General features: G+C 47.0%; 1 protein-coding gene across 1 annotated transcript in view; it reads right to left on the bottom strand.

Moving 5' to 3' along the window:
- Dcdc2c (doublecortin domain containing 2C) overlaps nt 1-21,363 on the bottom strand; it is a 47,845-nt gene that overhangs the window by 18,225 nt on the left and 8,257 nt on the right. The window contains exons 3-7 of the mRNA XM_038320781.1: nt 17,554-17,630; nt 8,605-8,733; nt 3,629-3,766; nt 2,234-2,276; nt 1,058-1,181 (exon numbers count right to left, since the gene is read on the bottom strand). Of these exons, the coding sequence (XP_038176709.1) occupies nt 1,058-1,181; nt 2,234-2,276; nt 3,629-3,766; nt 8,605-8,733; nt 17,554-17,630 (511 nt within the window). The remainder of the gene's footprint in view (nt 1-1,057; nt 1,182-2,233; nt 2,277-3,628; nt 3,767-8,604; nt 8,734-17,553; nt 17,631-21,363) is intronic.

Below are 21,363 nucleotides of genomic sequence, written 5' to 3' on the forward strand. Positions count from 1 at the left end.
GAATATATGTAGTCCTCATATGCATGCGAACATGGAATTTACTTTAGATATGACGTGTTTAAGAGTTTCCCCTGCCCTCAGCTTTGAAATGTTACTGCTCTTGTTGCAGCCTACTCCTGCCCCACAACTGAACGCACGTTGCGGAATAAGCTTTGTCTGAGACACACACCGTAATATACACACTATGTTACACATACACCTTACAAGTCATACATATCCACACTATACATATACCACACACCTCCTACATATGCACACCATATATACGCATACACCACTGGTGTGAGAGAATTGTCTGTATTCTGTCAATCATGTTTTAAATAAACGTTGATTGGCCAGACAGGAAGTATAGGTGGGAAAACCACACAGAAAGTAGAAATGCTGCAATGAGAACAAGAGAATTCTGGGAAGGAGGAAGTTGATTCCTCCCACTCCTGCCCAGATCACCAAAGCAGCAGGATGTGATCTGCCCCACTGAAAAGGGTACTGAGCCACATGACTAACATAGATAAGAAAAATGGGTTAATTAAGATGTGAGAGTTAGCCAGTGAGAGGCTAGAGCTAATGGGCCAATCAGCTTATAATTTATGGAGACCTATGTGTGATTTTCTTTGGGGCTAAACAGTTGTGGGGAAGCCGGCAGAACAAAAACCCCAACAACAAACAGGACCTTCCATGTTACATACCACACACATCAAACATATATACACTATACATATACCACACATCCCATACATATACATGTTGTACATATACATAGACCACACATCCCATACGTATACATACTATACATGTACATATACCACACATCCCATACATATACACATTATACATATACATATACCACACATCCCATACATCTATACATACATATACCATACATCAAACATACGTAAACTGTACACGCATACACCACACACACACAATGTACACAAAGACACTACACACACCATACATACTACATATGCAAACATACAGAGAGAGAGAGAGAGAGAGAGGGAGGGAGGGAGGGAGAGAACACTTTTCACAGCCTGTAGGAGAGGAACTGCCCCATTACCTGCACCGCTTTGAACTAAGGGTCCTGGGGGTGTCTTCTTTTTCTCTTTGGCATAATAAACAGAGTCCTGGCTTTTAGGTGGTATGCTGTCACTTTTTAGAGGTTCTTTGCTTTTGTGCTCCACCTAATATGCAGATTAAGAACAAAAGATGTCAGGAGTAGACTCCTCCTTGAGTCCTTGGTCCTTGGGATGGACAAGGGCAGGAAACCCAGGAGCCCAAGAAGCCTCGAAGGGTCTCACCACTCCTGTCCCCTTCTGAAGGAGGTAAAGGGGATATTCTGCACTTCCTTCCCCAATCCACTGCTGGGGAGGTCATTTGGCTTTCCAGCCTAGGGTGGGATTGGGTGTTATGGCACAAAGGGACTCCTCATCCTTTGGGACAAACTTTGAAGCCTACCAAAAGCTGCTGCTCAGAAGCACAAAAATTTAACCATGCCACAGATAAGTAAGGGGAACCGGTATTTAATTTTTACAATCTTTATACTATCTGTAGACAATGGCAAAATGGTCCTCATAAAACTTAAGGTTCTTAATGTCCCCAACCCGATCATTAGCTATCTTCATCCTGCAAATAATATTTTTTTCTTTTTATGCATTTTAGTTCAAGTATTTGGAGGCAAATTCAGCCAAATGTATAAACGTTCACTTCAGACAAAGGACCAAATAAAATGTCCCTGCTGGTTTTAAAGAGTATTGCATAAGCCAGAGTTGTGTCGTAAGTACAGAAAGCAAGGCCTCAGCAGAACTGGTGTTGGGAGCAACATTCCAGCACCCTGTAGTGTGCTCAGTTCAACACGGACAGTAGATGAGCCCAAAGCTCTATACTGTGCTTGTGAAAGGCTCACTGAATTCCCAAAAACTTACGCTTTGTACTAGAAATATGTTTTAAAAGACAAATTTCGAACTTAAAAGATTATCCGTGCTCAGTCCCACAGAGTGCAGATCTGAGCACATGTGGTCCGGATGTAGAGACTGCCATGCCATGCCATGAACATCTCTGCATGCCCCCTTGTTCTAGGCTCTTAGCTCCACAGAAAGCTCTGTCCTTCTCCTCCCTCTCTCAAGGGTTTGTCTGTCTCCTCCCAGTGACCTCAAAGCTATTTGCTACCAAGGGCCATCAGAGACCAGGAGACATCAGAACCAATAACAGTGGCTAGTTGTCTTTCAGAACTTACTTTCTTCTTTGTTTGTGTGTATTTTTCATTACCCCCAAACCTCCTGAAAGGCAAAGACAGGCAGTTAGTACATTCAAGCTCAGCCCAGACTTACCCTGTCTCTATAAACTACAGGAGCATCCTTGACCTAGAAAAGGTCCTACTCTCTACATAAGATCTAGCCGATGACCAGAGCCATCTCCTAGGTGGTCATTTCAAAGGCCAGGAGGTCTTTGAAAGTCAGAGATTTATTAGGGAGATGCCTGTCCCAGGGTAGCATGGAAACAGTGTTTAGGGTGCTGGAGGGAGCCACACATTTTTTTTCTTATTTTATTAAAAAAAAACTATCTTTTTTCATTTTACATACCAATCCCAATTCCCACTTCCTCCCTCCTCTCAGTTCCCTTCACCTTTCCCCTATACCCCCCATCCACTCCTCAGGGTAAGGCACATTGTTCTGAGGAAGGACCAAGGCCCTCCCTACCATATCTAGGGCCTTGGTATCCCTCCAAAGAGAATGAGTTCCAAAAAGCCAATATAAGCAGTAAGGATAAATCCTGGTCCCACTGCCAGTGGCCCTGAAATCTGCCCCAGCCATACAGCTGTCATCCACATTCAAAAGGTCTAGTTTGGTCCTATGCTGGTTCCTTCCCTGTCCTGCCAGAGTTGGTGGGCTCCCATTAGCTCAGGTCATCTGTTCCAGTGGGTGTCCCCATCATGGCCTTGACCTCTTTGCTTATGTTCTCGCTTGTCCCACTCTTTGACGACTTTGGGAGCTCAGCCCAGAGGGGAGCCAGTCATTTTAACAGTTTTGATGCTTTCCAAGGCATGGATTATTCACATAGCTATCACGTGTTCATGTAACTCTCACCATTACCCAGTGAAGCAAGAACCTGCTGGCTTCTCTGCAAGGAACCAAGACACTCCACCCCTCAGAGCTGATCAGTGGCAGAACTGAGATTCAAACCTGCCTGTCCCCACCCACCAGATGTGTCTAGTCTGATTGGTCATGTTGCATGCTTCCATGCCCTCTCCTAACTCATGGGCACTGGGTCTTCACCAGCAGCTGCTTACACTCTAGACATGCCTCTCTGACACCATTCTCAGGCACTTCCCTGGGCTGTCTGTATCCCCTGTGTAGACTCTGCGCTCTCAAGGACTGTATATTACTCCATGCCTGACTTTAGAAATGCCAGGTTTAAATTATATGTGTGTGCACTTATGTAAGGAGGGAGAGAGGGAAGAAGAGAGAGAATATATAAGTATAGATAGGTAGGCAGATGATAGATAGATAGATAGATAGATAGATACATACATACATACATACATACATACATACATACATATGATGCATGTTGGATGGATGGATAGACAGATAATTTTTTAATTTAAAGGACAGGTAAAAGTTATACTCACTGCTGGACCTCACTGGGGACCCGTGGGGACTTCCAGTAAGGAATGGCTTTGAAAGTCTCCAGTCCTGCAGCAACATAAAAAGAATTGTCTTGCAGATCCTTTGAGTTGTCCAAAATATGCCCATCCATCGTATACAACCTGTGAACACAGGAAAGAAGATGGGATAGGATTTGGTGGCACAGGACAGGGAGTACTTTGTCACCTGTGGTAATGACCAGCATGTCAAATATCTGAGAAGCTATACTCCCCAGCACGCAAGCAAAGGGGAGAAGCTGCACTCCCCAGCGAGCATGCAAAGCGAGGCAGGAAGCCTGTGGAAGCCACTTTTCCTGAACTGCACACTTTCCACTTAGAGATTTTTAATTAAAGTGTATTTTTCATTATGCACAAGTCCTCAGAGGATCTTGAGAACATGATCAGCTCTTGGTTGGTATTCAATTAATTTTAACTAGTAGCAGCTAAAATTAATACAAATTGGCTTACATTGTTGTAACAATACTTTGGAAAGAAATCAGCATTTGTTAGCAAATAATGGGCCTTTTTTATAATGACCCAGTGACTTCATTCAGTACTCTTTGGCAAGTACTCACTGCCTGGTTAATTTAGGAACAGATTTTTTTTCGTTCCACTGTCGCCCTGTTATATATAGAAGCAATGACGAGGTTCTGCGCAAATGGAAATGACAGCTCCTCAGAGTCAAGGGTCCTAGCAGCCTATGAAGGTAAATACAAGGTGCTCAGCCTGCTGCCTCCTGAAAATCCACATGTAGATGGCATGGCTCCCAGCCCACAGCACTGCTGGGAGGTGATGGGACCTTTAGGAGGTAGAGCAGGTACGAAGAAGCTGGACTAATAGAGTCAGGCCCTTGGAGGTGTATTAGGACTGCAACCCCTTCTCTGCTGCCCCACAAGGTTAATAGCATCTTCAGCCACGTACTTCCACCATTACGTGGTGCCTCATCACAGACCCAAAAGCAATGGGCCAAAAATTGAGAATGAAACCAAGGAGGCCATGAGCAGAGGCAAACCCAGTGAGACAGTGAGCAGAGGCAAACCCAGTGAGACAGTGAGCAGAGGCAAATCCTTTCCCATACCAAGATGATCACCTCAGGTATTTTGTTGTAGAACAGGGAGCTGACTAACATGGGTTTCAAGAAGAATAAAATATAATTCAACCATGGGCTTCCCGTGTAGGAAGAGGTGAAGCATCCTGGAGTGGCCAGAGGGACCTATATAGAAACCCAAAACCCAGGGGCCTGCCTGTCCCTGAGGGCAAAATGCCAACAGGACACACAAACACATAGCTGAAGGAAAATTAACAAAGAGCTTGCATTCAGGGAGGGGTGTTCATCATTAGACAAAGGAAGAAGAAGATTTCCGTGGAGTAGAGAATAGGCTGGCCGCTGTGGGTAAGATGTGACAGATGGCCCTCTGTGTCATCTGCTGCAGCCATGTAGGACAAGTCCAGAAGAAGGAAAGGAAAGGGGACGCAGGACACCAGGAGCAGATGGAACCCTCCACAGAACTAGCCTTCCCTCCGGGGTCCCTCTGATCCCTGGGAGGCCACTGAAGCATAGACTGACTGGTGAGCCCAGGTCAAGGTCAGGGCATTTCCTTTCTAGCAGGTGTCAGATTTGGTTGGTGCTGCTCCTGGGGTCCCTCCCGAGAACCCCTGCCTTGGCTCAATTCTGGAGGAAACACAGGAGAGCACGGTGGACAGGAGACCCAGGAGATCCACGGGCAGAGCAGGTGCTAAGATACAGCAGAGGCTTCTGCAGGAAACTCAAGCCTACGAGTCTGCTCTCATCCTGCTGTGGTCTCAGGACAACTGAAGTTTATCCAGATACTGCTGGAGCAAATACAATGGGGAATAAGACAAGGAAGTGAGAGGTCTCTGCAGGTGAGGACTGAGGGAACACTACTGTGGATGTTTAGGTCAGAGGACAGCGAAATGTCCTGGGCCTAACAAGAGCCCAGAAGAAGTACTGATGGAGGACTCTCATTGGTTAATAAAGAAACTGCCTTGGCTTTTTGATAGGGCAGGATTTAGGTGGGTGGAGTAGACAGAACAGGATGCCAGGAGTGAGGCAGATGCCTCTGGCAATCGCCATGCCTCTCCTCTCTGGGTGAGATGCAATGAAGCTGCAGCCCAAGATGGATGTACGCTAGAATCTTCCCAGTTAGGCACCACTTTGTGGTGCTACACAGATTATTAGATATGGGTTAGTCAAGATGTGAGTAAGAGGCTGAAACTAATGGGCCAGGCAGTGTTTAAATGAATTCAGTTTGTGTGTTGTTATTTTGGGGCATAAGCTAGCCGGTGGCCAAGAGCCGGGTGGGACGAAAGGCAGGCCTGCCTGCCGCTCCTCACTACAAGGCACCACAGCCTGATAGTCCCAGAGAGGAAGAGGTTTGAGTAAGGACTGGCAAGCCCAGAACAAGCCCAGGAAGGAGGCTATGAGCCACTGGCACAAGAAGTATTGTAAAGGCTAAGGTCAGAGAAACACCGCTGTTCGATAGCGATGCTGAGACCTGAGGGCTCACTCAAAGCCATTATCAGTCTTATGGGACAGAAGACAGCGTGCCAAAGGGATGTCACGCTGGGACCAGAAGTGTCAGAGTGGTCAGAGAGAATTCTCACCAATACGACTGGAAAATAAATGGGGTGGCGGGGGATGACGAAACAGGAGAAATGCACATTTGAAACTAGTGAAAAAAGAATTATGAGGTAGGTGATGGGGTAGACAGAGAGACAAGATTCAGGAACATGGAGAAACAAATATGATGTCTAAGAAAAGCTAAGGCATGGGGGTGAGATGTGCTAACATCCAGACAAAAAGAATCTAAAAACTCAGTTAAAAATAAGGGCGAAACATATGAAGATAACAGAGACCAATTTCAGAGTTAAAGAGGGAAAGCCTGGGACTGAGAGAATCCAGAGACGCTCAAGAGAGAGAGCCGGGGGGGGGGGGAGCTCACCTGTGTACCCCTCAGCATGACACCAAGTACGGGCCCTGCAGAGGATGCCAACAGCACACAGAGTCACTCAACTGGTACCGCACAAGGACTTTGCCAAGGAAAAAGGCATGGGCGCAGCAGCGGGACGTGTTCTGTGTGTTTTCTTGCTAATGAAGCTTACTAATCAGGGCCCATAGGGCCTGGGAGAGTAAAGTAATTGCCTTGCACATACGAGGTCAGTCCTCACAGCCACGCGAGAAAGCCAAGCATGATGATGCAGAGCTATAATTCCCACAGTGGAGAAGTAAAGACCCCAAGCATCCCGAGGATCGACAGTCAACCAACCCTGCTTACTTAGTGGTTCCCCTAGGGAGAGACTCTGTCCAGAAAACAAGGCAATGTCGCTCAGGAATGAAACCTGAGGTTGATCTTTGGCTTATACACACACACAAACGTGTGTGTGTGTGTGTGTGTGTGTGTGTGTGTGTGTGTGTGTGTGTAGGGGGGTAAAGGAGTGGGGTAAAAGGGAGAGAGGAAGAGAATGATAAATATCTCTCAATATCTCCAATCTTTTACTTCACCATAAACAGCCTATTTAACTACTTTCCCAAAACAAAGGTGTGATTCAACCCCCTAGGGATTCGGATTTCAGATTCTTGGTGAGGACACAGAGTTCCCCTAGTTCTTTCCTACAGCCCCCTTCAGTTTTTCAGCCTAGCCCATCTCCAGTTCTCTGTGACCTGCCAACCTTAAAACTTCTCTCTACCAGGGACACACAGCTGCCACAAGGCTGGGACTCAGGTAAGAGACCTCCGTCCTTCTTCCTGTCCTTCATTCCAGCCTCTTCAGACTGACCCTTACTCCTGCTGCAGCCTGCCTACAGGAGCCCTCTTCCCAGCCCACATCCATTCCCTTGGGACTTGGCCTCTCGGTATCACCCCAGGGTCCCCCTAGTTCTGTCCTATTCCCTTTTCAGTTTTCTTTCTAAACTATCTCCCTTTCTAGGTGACTCGCCCACCCCAACCTACAGAACCGCTCTCTACCAGCACTCAATACCCAAAACTCTTGGCGAGGACCCAGGGACGCCACAGCCACCACACTTGACTAGGATCCAGATTAGGCAACAACAACCAAAGAATGGAACACCCACCCAACAAAGATGAGACCAGAGATCTACACCAATAAAACCTTAAACATCCTAACGTCAGATATCTAGATCCCAGTCCAAGAACACAAACGTGGACAACCATGACAATATGCCTCCTACAGTGACACGGGATGGCCTTTCCCTATGCACTGTACCTACCTAGACTTCACCTTCCATCACAACTGCTCCTCTGTGATCACATACAACATGCTACATACAGGATGAAGCACTGAGCATGTATGATGACTTTTAGAAACCATTTTTAGATATCACTTTCCAGATGAAGAAAAAGGTATCAAAGAAGTAGATATTCTTATGGTCACAAAAGTACAGGTGGCAGAAGACATACTTGACCCTAAAGCCCTGCTTAGAGACTGTGATTTGGGGCTAATTCTGAACCCCTTTGTCCTATAAAAGCAAAACTCCCTGACTCATCTGCTGAGTTTTGCCTTAAAGTCTGATTCCCCATGTGGTCTCCCACCTTCTACGGTCCATCTCCTCCAGCTGCTGCCCAAGTCGGGGGTCTGGGAAGCAAGGTTCATTGTTGTTCTTTTGTGATGGTTGTTGTTGTTGTGTGCCCAATGAGTGGTGCATATGGGAAATCAGAGGACAGCTTTACAGAGTCAGGTTCCCCACTTCCACCCTCACAGGGGTTCCAGGGATCAAACTCCGATCACTAAACATAAATAGCAAGCCCCTTACCCATTGAGCCATCTCACCTGAAGCCCCTCCTTATGACGCTGTGCCCTCCGCACAGAGCTCATGGACAGTGCCCGGTGTTTGGTGAACAGATTAATGAAATGAGCTTCAAATAAAGGTGGGACACCCAGCTCTCACCCTCCAACCCCAGATTTCCCATGAGGGTGCCTTACTTCCGAACGCCTCCCAGAGGGAAGACTTTCTCTCCAATTATGGCCAGCACACTGCTCCAATCTGACAGGCTGAATTTGGGTATAATAATCTTTATAGGTGGGATAAATAATTTTCCGTTTGTGAAAACACTGTAGGGATAAGAAGAAAAAAAGCACCATTACAACCTTAAAAGTGAGGGGGGAAACACAGACAACCCAAAGGGAAAAAAACATACATGTATTTACAGAAATGCAAAAATATTCTGATGCACTGATCAGCCCTTAACAAGACACCAAGTCCTACAGAACAGTCTTCAAGTCTGCTGCCATAACAAAGGTGTTAGGAATATATTGTTTTGATTATTATAGTGTATTGTATTGTATTGTATTGTATTGTATTGTATTGTATTGTATTGTATTGTATTGTGGCGGGGTCTCATGTAGCCCAGGCTGGTCTCAAGCTCACTATGCAGCTGAAGATAACCCTGTGCTTCTGATGCTCCTGCCTCCCCCTCCCAAGTGCTGAGATTATAGGCACATGCTTCTGGTTTACACAATGCTAGGGATGGAGCCCAGGGCTTCAGGTTGGTAAGACCACACTGTAACGACTGAGATCTGCCCACAGCTCAGGCAGTACCTTTCCATATAGGTAAAGGTATCCAAATGAATGGGACAAAATACTACTTCTTAAAAATAATATGTTTCAGCTGGGCGGTGGTGGCACACGCCTTTAAGCCCAGCACTTGGGAGGCAGAGGCAGGTGGATCTTCGTGAGTTTGAAGCCAGCCCTGTCTATAACAGCTGGTTCCAGGATAACTAGGACTGTTACACAGAGAAACGCTGTCTCGAAAAAACAACAAATAGGGCTGGAGAAATGGCTCAGCGGTTAAGAGCACTGCCTGCTCTTCCAAAGGTCCTGAGTTCAATTCCTGGCAACCACATGAGGGCTCACAACCATCTGTAATGAGGTCTGGTGCCCTCTTCTGGCCTGCAGGCACACACACTGACAGAATATTGTATACATAATAAATAAATAAATATTAAAAAAAAAAAGAAAAAACAACAAATAAAACACACACACACACAACCAAAAAAAAATCTACGATTCCTATGGTGGTTAAATTAAAAGAAAATAGTAACCTATTAGAAAATTAAAGGAAAATTATATATGAAAAATATAGTTATATTCCTTGTCACAGAGCTTAGAGAGACACCCAGTGGATATGCTGCATGGTCCTCTGACAGTTGACAAAACACCTGGCCTCACTCCCAGTCTCAGGCAGCCATGTGACTTCAATAGGCTTAGTTCATTATTGCAGTATGGGGAAGGTGTATTGAGAAGTTTCTTCCAAACTCAAAGATTCTATTTCGTTTGCTACGCCCCAGGAATTACCACCCCTTGAAGACTGTTTCAAAGGCTCATCGTTATCATTAAATTAAGGTAAAGTAGACCATGTGTGGTGGCACACACTTACCATCCCAGCACATGGGAAGCTGAGATCAGAATATAATATGTTCTAGGCCAACCTGGACCACACAGAAAGAACCTGTCCCGCCCCCCCCCCCCAAAAAAAGTGTAATGTACAAGGCTTATTTCTTTTAGGCTATGCTTTCTTTAACAGTGTTGTGAGCTCAACTATAAAACTCTGACTTTCAAGTTTCTTTGTAATATATTGGAGTTTTTCCTTAAATGTGAATAACTTAGACTGTAGTAAATATATTTTCTTCTCAGAGAGACTATAAACACTGGTTGAATGTGTTGTCCCAATGGACAGAATCTACTTCCTTCACTAAATCTCTGGGGCAAGCACCAGCCTCCTCCAGCTTCTTCGGTATTTAAAACATTGCCTTGAAAAAAAGAAAAAAGAAATGGAATGAGATGATACAGAGTTGGCACAGTGTTTCCAACAACTGCAAATGATTGATGTCAAAAATCTTTCTATACAACGGAATCCATAGAGACAACTAACCCAGGCTCATAGGCGCTCACAGAGTCTGAACCAACAGCTGAGGAGCCTGCATAGGACCAACCTACACCCTCTACATGTGGGTGACAGTTGTATAGCTTGGTCTACTTGTGGGATTTTTAGGAATGGGAGAAGGTCTGTCTCTGATGCTTTGGCAGGCTTTTGGAAATCTATTTCTCATAATAGGTGGCCTTGTCCAGCCTTCATACAAGGGGAGGAGCTTAGTCATAATGCAACTTGATATGCCATGCTTTGTTGATACCCATGGGAGGCCTGCCCCTTTCTGATCAGAAACAGAGGAGTGGATGGGGGGGGTGGGGGGAGCTGGGAGAAGGGAATGGGAGGAGAGGAAAGAGGGGAAACTTCAGTGGGGATGTAAAATAAGTGAACAAATTTAATTTTTTTAAAAAAATCTTTCTAAATACAGATTAACAAAAATAAGGTGCTTTAACACAAGTGTGTTATATTTTGCCTGTATTTTTCAGGTTGTATATGTGTGCAAGTGCACATACAAGTAGAAGAGAAAGGGCAACCTCAGCTAAACATTGTCCAGCTTTTTTTTGAGACAGGGCCTGGAACTCCCCAAGGAGGTTAGGTTGGGTGGCCTGTGAACCCCACTCCATCTGTCTCCTCATCTCTGTGCTGGAATTACAAGCACTGGCCACCATTTTTTCAAATGGATCCTGGGGACCAAACTCAGATCTTCCTCCTTGCAAGGCAAGTACTGTACCAGCTGAGCTATCTCTCCAGCTCCCTAACTTTTGAGATTACAATAGGCAGTCATCACCTGACCGTTGGGAATAGGCACATCCACACAGCACCCATGTAGTTAAACAGGAACAATGTGGATAGCGCAGCAAGAAGAGATCAATGTAACACCCACGGATCCCATCCTTCACCTCCATGAAACCCACCTCACAGAAATCCAGACCCAGACGTCATGTGGGACGATATCTCTCACACTGTAGCTACTTAGAAAAACAAAGACCAAAGGCCTACAGGTCTGCTCAGGGAGCTACGGTTAAATAAATGATGGCACTGCAATACACTAAGTGACACAGCCACCCAAAAACTGTTCATGCTTGCATTTGCATTCACCAAGGGTCCACGACCAAATATAGTGAATGCTCTAAAAAAAAAATACTTAAAATAAATTAAAAGCAGTGTCAAGCTTCAGAAGGAGAGCACATGAATCTCTGTGCCTTGAGGCTACCTGTGGTTGTTCTAAGGGAGTAGATACCTGGGGAGTTTGTGCCTTCAATTTTAGATTCCCACATTTTTTATAAGTAAATAAGACACTTAGAAATGTTTGAAGTAAAGGAAAGAAATACATATATTCTTCAAATCTTAAGTTAGGGCACTCTAGGTTCAAGGGGGAGACCAATAAATCATCTCTGAAATTGAGCAGGGACCTTCAGGGAATCTAAATGCCTTGTAGAGTCAAGGTTGTCCAAGGACCCAACTGTCAGCCTCGACCCAGTGCTCTAGAGAGCTGTACTGTCATCCTTTTCTAAATACCTGCAGCTTCCAGGAGTTCTCTGTGGACAGGTGACAGACAGACAACCACACACTAAATCCCACCATGGTGAAATACATGCTGACGGTGCTCGTGGACTTCGAGAGACTGTAGCTGTTTCACCAGGCGTGACATACTAATAAATGCTGATAAGAAACTATATCCTGGGTCAACTACACATGAAGAGTAGTGAAGGCACCCACAGTGCACACACACATGACGACCTGGACACAGAGCGGTTGTTTGTCACTGCTAGGGAAGTCACTAGAGAACTTGGGATGAAAGATGAGAGAAAGATTGTTTTGTTGGTAACTTTTACAACTATACACACTCTCTCTGTAAAATAAAGACCATTTAGAAAACATAATTCTGAAGGCAGTGAGAGAAGAAATACACTGCTTAATCAGCACACTACCTACTGTGTACATTTATACTTTCAGCAATAGAGGAAAGGAAACATTTTAAATCTTGGAGGATGGGAAATAGCATATGGATCTAGATGGATTTTAGCCATCAAGAAATGGTGGTAGCTGTCCATTGACTACATACTTCCCGCCTGTGTTATCAAATTTTCTGATTACTCAGTTAAGCAAACACTACAACTCTGGGACCCAGCTAAAGAAAGACAGTGGCTTCCCCAGTCACAGAGGCTCAGTGGAAAGTCAAGTACTTCCAACTCCAAATCCCAGGTGAGTTCTTCCAACTAAGCATCCTTCCCCCCAATGGATCTCCCTTCTCAGAAATAGGTTAACACACACCACTGCAAGAAACCCAGGGCCATTTTTATTCCTGTTCCGCCACTATGGTAAAGTAGCCACTTCTGCTGTGCTGGGGAGAGCCATGAGTATCACCTCACATGTTGGGCTGGATCCCTCTTAACTTCCTCAGCCACTGGGAAAGCAAACACTTTTACCCAAGAACAAATTCAAGTTGCAAGTTGAGTTGAATAGGAAAATCCTTCAATACCAAAGTCAAAGCCATGGTCTCTAGAGTTGACTCTAGAACTGCATGCCCGTTTCACCACTCCACCCCTTCTGGACAATGAGGTCATGAGTAGACACACCCATCTGTCTCTCGGTCTTCCCTGACATGACACACTCAGAAAACATACGGGCAGCTGGAGTCAGATGAAGCATATGCAGACAGCTGAACTTTCTGTTCTCTGTGGGTCTCAACTTCCCCACTTCCAAAACTGGAAACCTGGTATATTTTGAAGAATTCACAACAGCAGCTGAATCACCAGCTACAGACTCCAGCGGGACACCTTCTAGAAGCTCTGCTGTTACCTCAGAAAACTGGTCTGATTAAAGGGAGAGAACCAAGTCTGGGTACCTAATGCCTTTCTGAAAGTTGAGAAGACATAGCAGCCCTCAGACCCCCAACACTTGGGAAGTAGGGGCAGAGATAAAAATCATCATGTTAGAAGTACAGTGAGTGAGCCTGCCTCCGTGGATAAAATGGCTTGTGATTGAAGAAGATACTCAATACCAATCTCTGGCCTCAGCATACACATGTGCACCTACACATATGTGAACATGCGCCGGGCGGTGGTGGCGCACGCCTTTAATCCCAGCACTCGGGAGGCAGAGGCAGGCGGATCTCTGTGAGTTCGAGACCAGCCTGGTCTACAAGAGCTAGTTCCAGGACAGGCTCCAAAGCCGCAGAGAAACCCTGTCTCGAAAAAACAACAAAAAAAAATATATGTGAACATGCATACATGCACAAATACCAAGCTTGCGAAATAAAGTGGGAAAGGCTGGAAAGATGGTTCAGTCAGCAAGTGCTTGTCTTGCAAGCATGAGAATCTCAGTTTGATCACTAGAATCCACATATTTGAGAGAGAAGGGGGAGAGAGGGTGGGAGGGAAGGAGGGAATGAGGGAGAGAGGAAGGAAGGAAGGAAGGAGGGAGGGAGGGAGGGAGGGAGGGAGGGAGGGAGGACCAGGTGTGATGGAGTACAAGTGTAATCCCAGCCCTGGGGAATCAGAGAGAGTCAGATTGTCAGATTCCGGGGGTTTGCTGGCCAAATTCCCTGGGAACGAGTTTACTTGGCAAGTTTCATGCCAGTGAGAGACTATCTCAAAAACAATGGAATACGACAGCAGAATCTGTCCTTTGACCCTCCACATATTGGTACATACATGTATGTATGCACCTACCCACATGAGAACACACACTACACACACACAGTACTGAGAACTCAAGACTTGCTAATGAACTGACAGATAGGGATATTCAAAGCCTCTCCCCCAGTTCATGACGACTCCAAATGGCTTCCAAGCATAAAACTAAACTCTGGGTCCCACTGCAACTCCCAGGCACTGATGCAACTCCCCTTCTCCCTTGGGAGAGATACCATCACTATAATGCTTCCCAAGGAGACACGAAGGGGCTCAATGACCTAGGTAACAATCTCGCACTTGGCAGGAATTGGACAGGGAAAGGCCAGTTGTTTAGTCTGCTCAGATGACCCCCGAGTGGCCTCTAAGCCTATCACAAGTCTCTGCTCTTGTTTACACAGCATGAGTCCTCACAGCAGAAGAGAGAAAAAGATGGTTTTGGACTCGCCAACTTTTACTTTGACCAGCACTTGTTCTCACTTCTTCTACACAGCCTCGGCAAAACCTGTGATGTAATGCAGACCTAGGGGAGCCTGCTCCCTGGCCGCTGCCTCCTCCTCCTCTTCCTCCTCCTCTTCCTCCTCCACAAAAACAGATAGCTCTCTCCTAAGACCAACAGCAAAGATCATCTTCCTCACTCTGACACCTATATCTTCCAAGTGTCCCTAAATACTTGTTCTGCCAAAATACTCCAAGCCTAAGGTCGCCATAGCTACCTACTTGTGTATGCCACCACCACTTCCAGTGGAAAGGACCACATTGGTCAAGAAACTCAGATGGGATTCTGGATGCTTCTACTCATTGCATACACTGATGTTAAACTTCAGGTCCAGGTCTCACATCCAAAAATACGAAGGACTGCTGAGACCGGAAGAGCCTCTGAATGAAGTTTTCAACCTGAGACTCCACCAAGAGCCATGGCAGCAAGCCATGGCCCAAGGCAAATGGCTGCCCTGAGAGCAGCAGACATGATGCTGTGGCCACAGTCAGCTTCTACCCAGGCTCTGGGGCATGGTCTTGATTGTCATCTTTTGTCCCCTGATTTTTCTTGCTCACCAACAGACAAAATATCTGCCTGCTACCCCCCAGTTCCAATGACCTCATCTCTTCTGCCTAAAACATTCTCCCATGGGGACTAGGGAGTCTCTGGGAAACCATTCCCAGGATTTATAAATTTTTCGCCAGTTCACTTCTAAGAAACAAAGGAAGTAAAATTCTCTGAACCCCACCCCCCACACACCATATTCTTTACTTCTCCACGTGAAGCTAAACTGAGAGTGGGGAGCCCACTATAGAGCAGCATAGGTGAAGGATGTCCCTGAAGAGTGGGAATCTCAGGCTTCACAGTTAAGACCAGAACCAGGTCCCACTTCTGAGTCTTAGTCTCCAACTGAGTGACTTCCCACTTCCGTGGCCACAACCATCTACGTGGTGACCCCTATGTCCCACACCAAGGAGCTCCAGCCTTTGCCTGCACAGAACAGAAGCCATACTCCACAGTAGTGCCAGCCTTGCCATGCCGCTGCAGGAGAAGGTCAGAGTCCTTCCTACTCTGAATCCCTGACACAGAGCACCAGATGCAGAGAACCGCTCCCTGACTTCCTCTGGCTTCCACAGTCACAAGCTCTCCCAGCTAAAGTGATCGGCTTTTTCTCTGTTGGAAGGATGCTGCATTTAGATGGCTATTTGGGTCCATCTAGTGGAACTTCTCAGCACTCCTATCAGGAGGTGAAACACATCTGTGAGAGTCACTGGCATAAGGAGCCATGGCCCCAAGCTGTAGCTACAGAGATGTGTCTTCATTAACCAGGACTCACAAGTCAGTTATATTCCCTAAGAACGTGGCCTGTTCTCCACAAAAGATGGTGTCAGCAAAACTTGAAAACACTGGAACTTCTATTATTTTAGAGACACCCTGGTACATTTCAAACATTTTTAAATTTCATTCAGTGTATGTGTATGCATGAGTGTGTGTGAACACATGTGTGCGTGTGTGAGCTTGTACATGTCACGGAACTTGTATGAAGGTTAGAGAGCAACTTGCAGAAGTCTCAATTTTCTCCTTCCACCATGTAAGTCCAGAGGATGGAACTGAGATTATCAGGTTCAGGAACAAATATGTAGGTGATGTGGGATTCCCCTCTGTATGCTGGGAATACCATTGGTTAGTAAAGAAGCTGCTTTGGGCCTATTGCAATGCAGAATAGGGCAAGGTGGGAATTCCAAGCAGTTAGAGGAGGATAGAGTAAGCAGAGTCTTGGAGAAGCAATGTAGCCACCAGAGGAGACAGATGCCCACCCCAGAACCTTGCCAGTAAACCGTGAACCTCATGGTAAAATACAAAATAATAAAAATGGGTTAATTTAAGATGTAAGAGCTAGCTAGAAATACACTTCAGTTACTGGCCAAACAGTATTGCAAATAATATAGTTTCTGTGTGATTATTTCAGGTCTGGGCAGCTGGGAACAAACGAGCAGCCTCCGCCAACACGTATGAATGTATGAGCATAGAACTAATATGGAGAACAAGGGATGACTGGCACCTTATAATGTCCAGGGGTTGAACTCAAGTTGTCAGGCCCATGGGCAAGTATCTCTACCCACTGAGCCATCTTGCCAGGCTCCTGGTGTTTTTCTTTGCACTTACCCTTTCTCAGCATGTTACAGGTCCCAGAAAGGCACCCACTGCTAAGAGCCTGGCTCTTCTGAGGCCTGGCATTTTCAAGAAGCAGTATGGGAACCCCTGACTTGTGTTTCTAAATGACTCCCTTCTAGAAGCTGAAGGAAGGCAAGGGACATCCAAGACACAGTCCTTGAAACTTTGAAAATGGTGGGAGAAGCAATGCTTACCTAACTAAACCATTTATTTATTTATTATGTATACAGTGTTCTGTCTGCATGTATGCCTGTACACCAGAAGAGGGCGCCAGATCTCATTACAGATGGTTGTGAGCCACCATGTGGTTGCTGGGAATTGAACTCAGGACCTCTGGAAGGGCAGCCAGTGCTCTTAACCTTTAAGTCATCTCTCCAGCTCCTTTCTAACTGCTTTTTTACCTCAGGGAAACTGTTGCAAATCATGGCACCCCAACTGGATGGCATCCTCAGAGAAGGACACTTGAAGGCCAACCACAGAGAGGTGGTCTGTGGTCAAAGAGAGGAGGAGAGAGGAAGGAAGTAGAAGAGGAAGTGAGGAACAGGCCAACCGCAGAGAGGTGGTCTGTGGTCAGAGATACAGAGGAGGAGAGAGGGAGGAAGTAGAAGAGGAAGTGAGGAACAGGCTGAGAATAGGTGGCCCAGCTGGAGAGCACTATGCCTATGATTGGCCAGGACACGCTCAGGTTTGACATTCATGACACTGAACTCACTTTATATGTCGGGATGTCCTGCTCTGTGTTTGCCACCTGGAAGGCACGTTGATGTCACAATGCACCACCGGCTTGATCTGCAAAACAAACCACAGGGCTCAGAGTTTGCTTCAGGTGAGCAAATACTAGTCAGTACCAACAGTAAGGACAGCAGAATCCCAAAACCACCAAGGGTGTAGGCCACCAAGGACAGGTCCCCAGGGACTCGGAGAGATGGGTGTGCACCAGGAGCCCAACCTCTCCAGCGGGTGACAGGTGGGGGTGATGTAGGTTGAAGGCCATATACTCCAAGTAGTGGGGAGCGGGAAGGAGACACACAGAGTGTCGGGGAAAGAAGAGGTGGACATGGCCCATGATGGGGACACACCCAGTAAATGCACTCTGATGGCCAAGGTATCTCCATCCTCTGATGGACAGGGTAAGAGGAGAGGACAAGTAGCTTCCGTTTTCAGACCAGAGTGGAGTATGGTAGCCCAGAGGGCCACTTCCCTACATTCCCCAGGCCTGCTGGGCTCTTTCCTGAGAATGAAAACGCGAGGCCTTCTCAGGATATCACCTCAGGCTATTCCAATAGCAGCAAATTTTGGAGATCCTGGCGTAGGAGAATAACAGCTCTCTTCCTCCAGCCTGCTGGCCAGGAGTGCACAGAGAAGCAAGAGAAAGACTGGGGAGTGAAGGCTACCCCTGAGCTGGGCGGCAGACTGGCCCAGCACCCTAGACCAGAGCCCCTGTAGGTCACTCCAGTGTGTCATGGACTCCGCTAAAAGGCTGCCCTGACCACTGGACTATGTCCCTCAACTCACCAGGTGGCCAGCATAGGTCCCCACCTCTTGCCTTGCCCTTATCCCCATGTACACAGGTCACACTTTGTCTCTGTTTATATCCCACAGCTGTTGTGTGCCTGGTCCAAGTCTTCCATACCCTTCACTTGGCAGTAGGGTCAATCCTGCCTGAGTCCCACTTTCCTGCCACCCCCATCACTGACCGTCACCCAGCATGGGAGGTCTCACCTTGGGACTCAGGCCACTAGCACTGTGTCTCCCTGCCACGCCTATGAGCCACTCCATACTGCCAGTCAGCAACCCTAATCTGTCTCATGGACACATAGGCCACAGGCTCAGCAGCCTCTAAGGACCTGTGACTTAGCATAATCCAGGTTTTCTTCTTCTCCATGCCCACCACTCTCCCAAATTCAAAGTTATCTCTAGAGTGGCACAAGAGGAGCCATCCCCCATGGATACTGAGACCTGGTGGTCCTCCTACCTCACATTGTACACTGCGTGGGGCATCCTCTCCATGGGGCTGTCCTGTGTACCTCCCCCCCCCACAGCAGTACCCTGTGGGGGTCCTTCCACTCCTCATTCTTCTAAGCCCCCCACTTCCCAGGCTATGAGCCCCACCTCCCAATCTGCATCCACCTAGAAGCACAGAAGATCTCTGGTCTGGCAACACCTCCCTCCCACGCTTTCTGTAAGACTCTTAGGACCTGGCTAGGGGCCTCGCCTCTACTGAGGCCTTTGTTCTGCCAGTTTCCAGGCCTGCCTTGCTCTGCCTGTCAAGTAAGGGGACTCAGGAAGCCTGCCCCACCCTCATGCCTCTCCCTCCCAAGCCTTCCCCAGCTCAGCACTAGACAGCACATAGCCTGCTAATTCAGGGAGCTTGTCTGAACCTCTCAAGATGAATGAAAAAGTCACAATCAGATTTTCTTCAAAGAGAGTGACAGACACGGAAAAGTAAGGGCCAGGCCATCACACACACACACACACACACACACACACACAGAGAGAGAGAGAGAGAGAGAGAGAGAGAGAGAGCGGAGAGAGAGAGAGAGAGAGAGAGAGAGAGAGAGAGAGAGAGAGAGAGAGGCAAGAATGTACTGACCCTGAACCCTGGAAACTCTATTTAGAAGAAAGGAGTGTGGTGTGCTTGGCATCTGCTATATTCATTGGCTATCAGTGGCCAGAATAGAGACATGACCAGGAAGCAGAAAATGGGACAAATAGCACAGACTCACAGGAGGAAATCACAGGCTGAAAGCCAGGTAATGCAGGTCAGAGCCCAGCTCTACTGGGCAGGGATGTGTGATGGCTCCTCTCAGCAGCAGCTTGCTAATTCTTTTTTTTATCCAAGACAGGGTTTCTCTGTAGCTTTGGAGCCTGTCTTGTTCCAAGGCTGGCCTTGAACTCACAGAGATCCGCCTGGGATTAAAGGCATGCACCAGCACCGCCCAACTAGTTTGCTAATTCTTTACAGTGGAGATGACCTATCTTACAGAATTCTTATGATCATGAAATGGCAGAATGTTTTATAAAAAAAAAAACCACAATGTGATACCTATCATATTGTCATAAGTACTTAAAATTAAGTTAACTTGAGAGTCCCTTAACATACCCAAGGAAGCAAGTCTACTTAGGCATCTTGGTCTCGTTTTGAGCCTATCAGATTTGCTGACCACCCACACGCATCCACTCCAGACTTCACCATCGTAGATGACGACAATGCCGAGATCCATCTGTGCAGCTTTGAAACTGGGGAGATGCTCAGTCTCATCTCACGTCTGGCTCCTCTCAACTGAACTATCAGCTCCTCTGTGGCAGCTCTGAGTCATATGTGGAGCCCCAGTTTCTTATCCCCCAACTGTTCTTAGCCACTCTGTCTACCCCTAGCTCTTACGTAACCTGTTGTTGCCCCAACCTCGGGTGTGTGTGTGTGTGTGTGTGTGTGTGTGTGTGTTGCCTGCTCAAGTATACAGGTGCCTATGTGCATACATGTGGAAACCAGAGTCAACCTCAGGTGTCATGCCCCAGGACCATCCACCCATCCCTTGGTTTTTAAAAGTAGGGTCTCTTGCTGGGACCTGGAGCTCATCAACCAGCTGGACTGACTAGCCAGCAAGCCCCAGGGATCGCCCTGTCTCTGGAAGGTGGGGAGGTAGAAAGAGTATAAAAGCCAAAAGTCAAAGAATATTGCTGCAAGATACTATCTTCCTGATGAGGACATTCCATTGGTGATCTCATGGTAGCTGTGGTTGCCGACCCATGACCTACACAAAATCAAGCCATTCAGCACTCCAGCACAGAGAAGGGGTGGGAAGGGACTCCATTTCTGGCAGCTGAGGGAGGGTCAGTGTGGCCCATGGTATGTTGCCCACATTCCAGAGGATGGTGCTTTATGCCCACGCCCACATGGACAGCAGCAATTAGTGGGCAGGTGTGCACCTCCAGGCCCAGTTTTTGGTTTCTTCAGACAGGATCTCACTCTGTAGTCCTGGCTGACTTAGAACTCACTGATACCCCCCTGCCTCTGCCTCCAAAGGGCTGGGATTAGGGATGTGCCACGATGCCTAGCCAGCCCCGATTTTTCCTATGGGCACTGGGACTTAGACATAGCAAGCATTTTACTGGCAGACCTAACTCCCCAGACCCAACCCTTTCCTCACAGCAATCAGAGACGGGGTACCCTGTCACTGCCCTCCTCGCTCTGCACTCCAGCTGGCCTTCAGGGGTTCTTCCCTGTCTCTCCCCACCCTTGTTTGTTTGGGGGCTTTAAGAATTGTTTTTATCACCACTGGTTATTATCATTGGGTTATTTCACACATGAATACAGTGTATTGAAGTCCTAGCTACCTCCTATTCAGCCCTTCCAGTTCCTCCCAGCCACCCCCAATACCCAAGTTCTAACTTCATGTCTTATTTTTATAATCCACTGAGCCTAACTAGTGCTGCCCAGCAATTGCCAATATCTCCTTAGCTTAGATGCGGAGCCTCTTACATCCCTTCCGTCTGTAGGCTCAAGCGCTGCCTGGCTTGA

The sequence above is a fragment of the Arvicola amphibius genome, chromosome 2 (assembly GCF_903992535.2).
Source record: "Arvicola amphibius chromosome 2, mArvAmp1.2, whole genome shotgun sequence".
In the NCBI taxonomy this organism is placed as follows: domain Eukaryota; kingdom Metazoa; phylum Chordata; class Mammalia; order Rodentia; family Cricetidae; genus Arvicola; species Arvicola amphibius.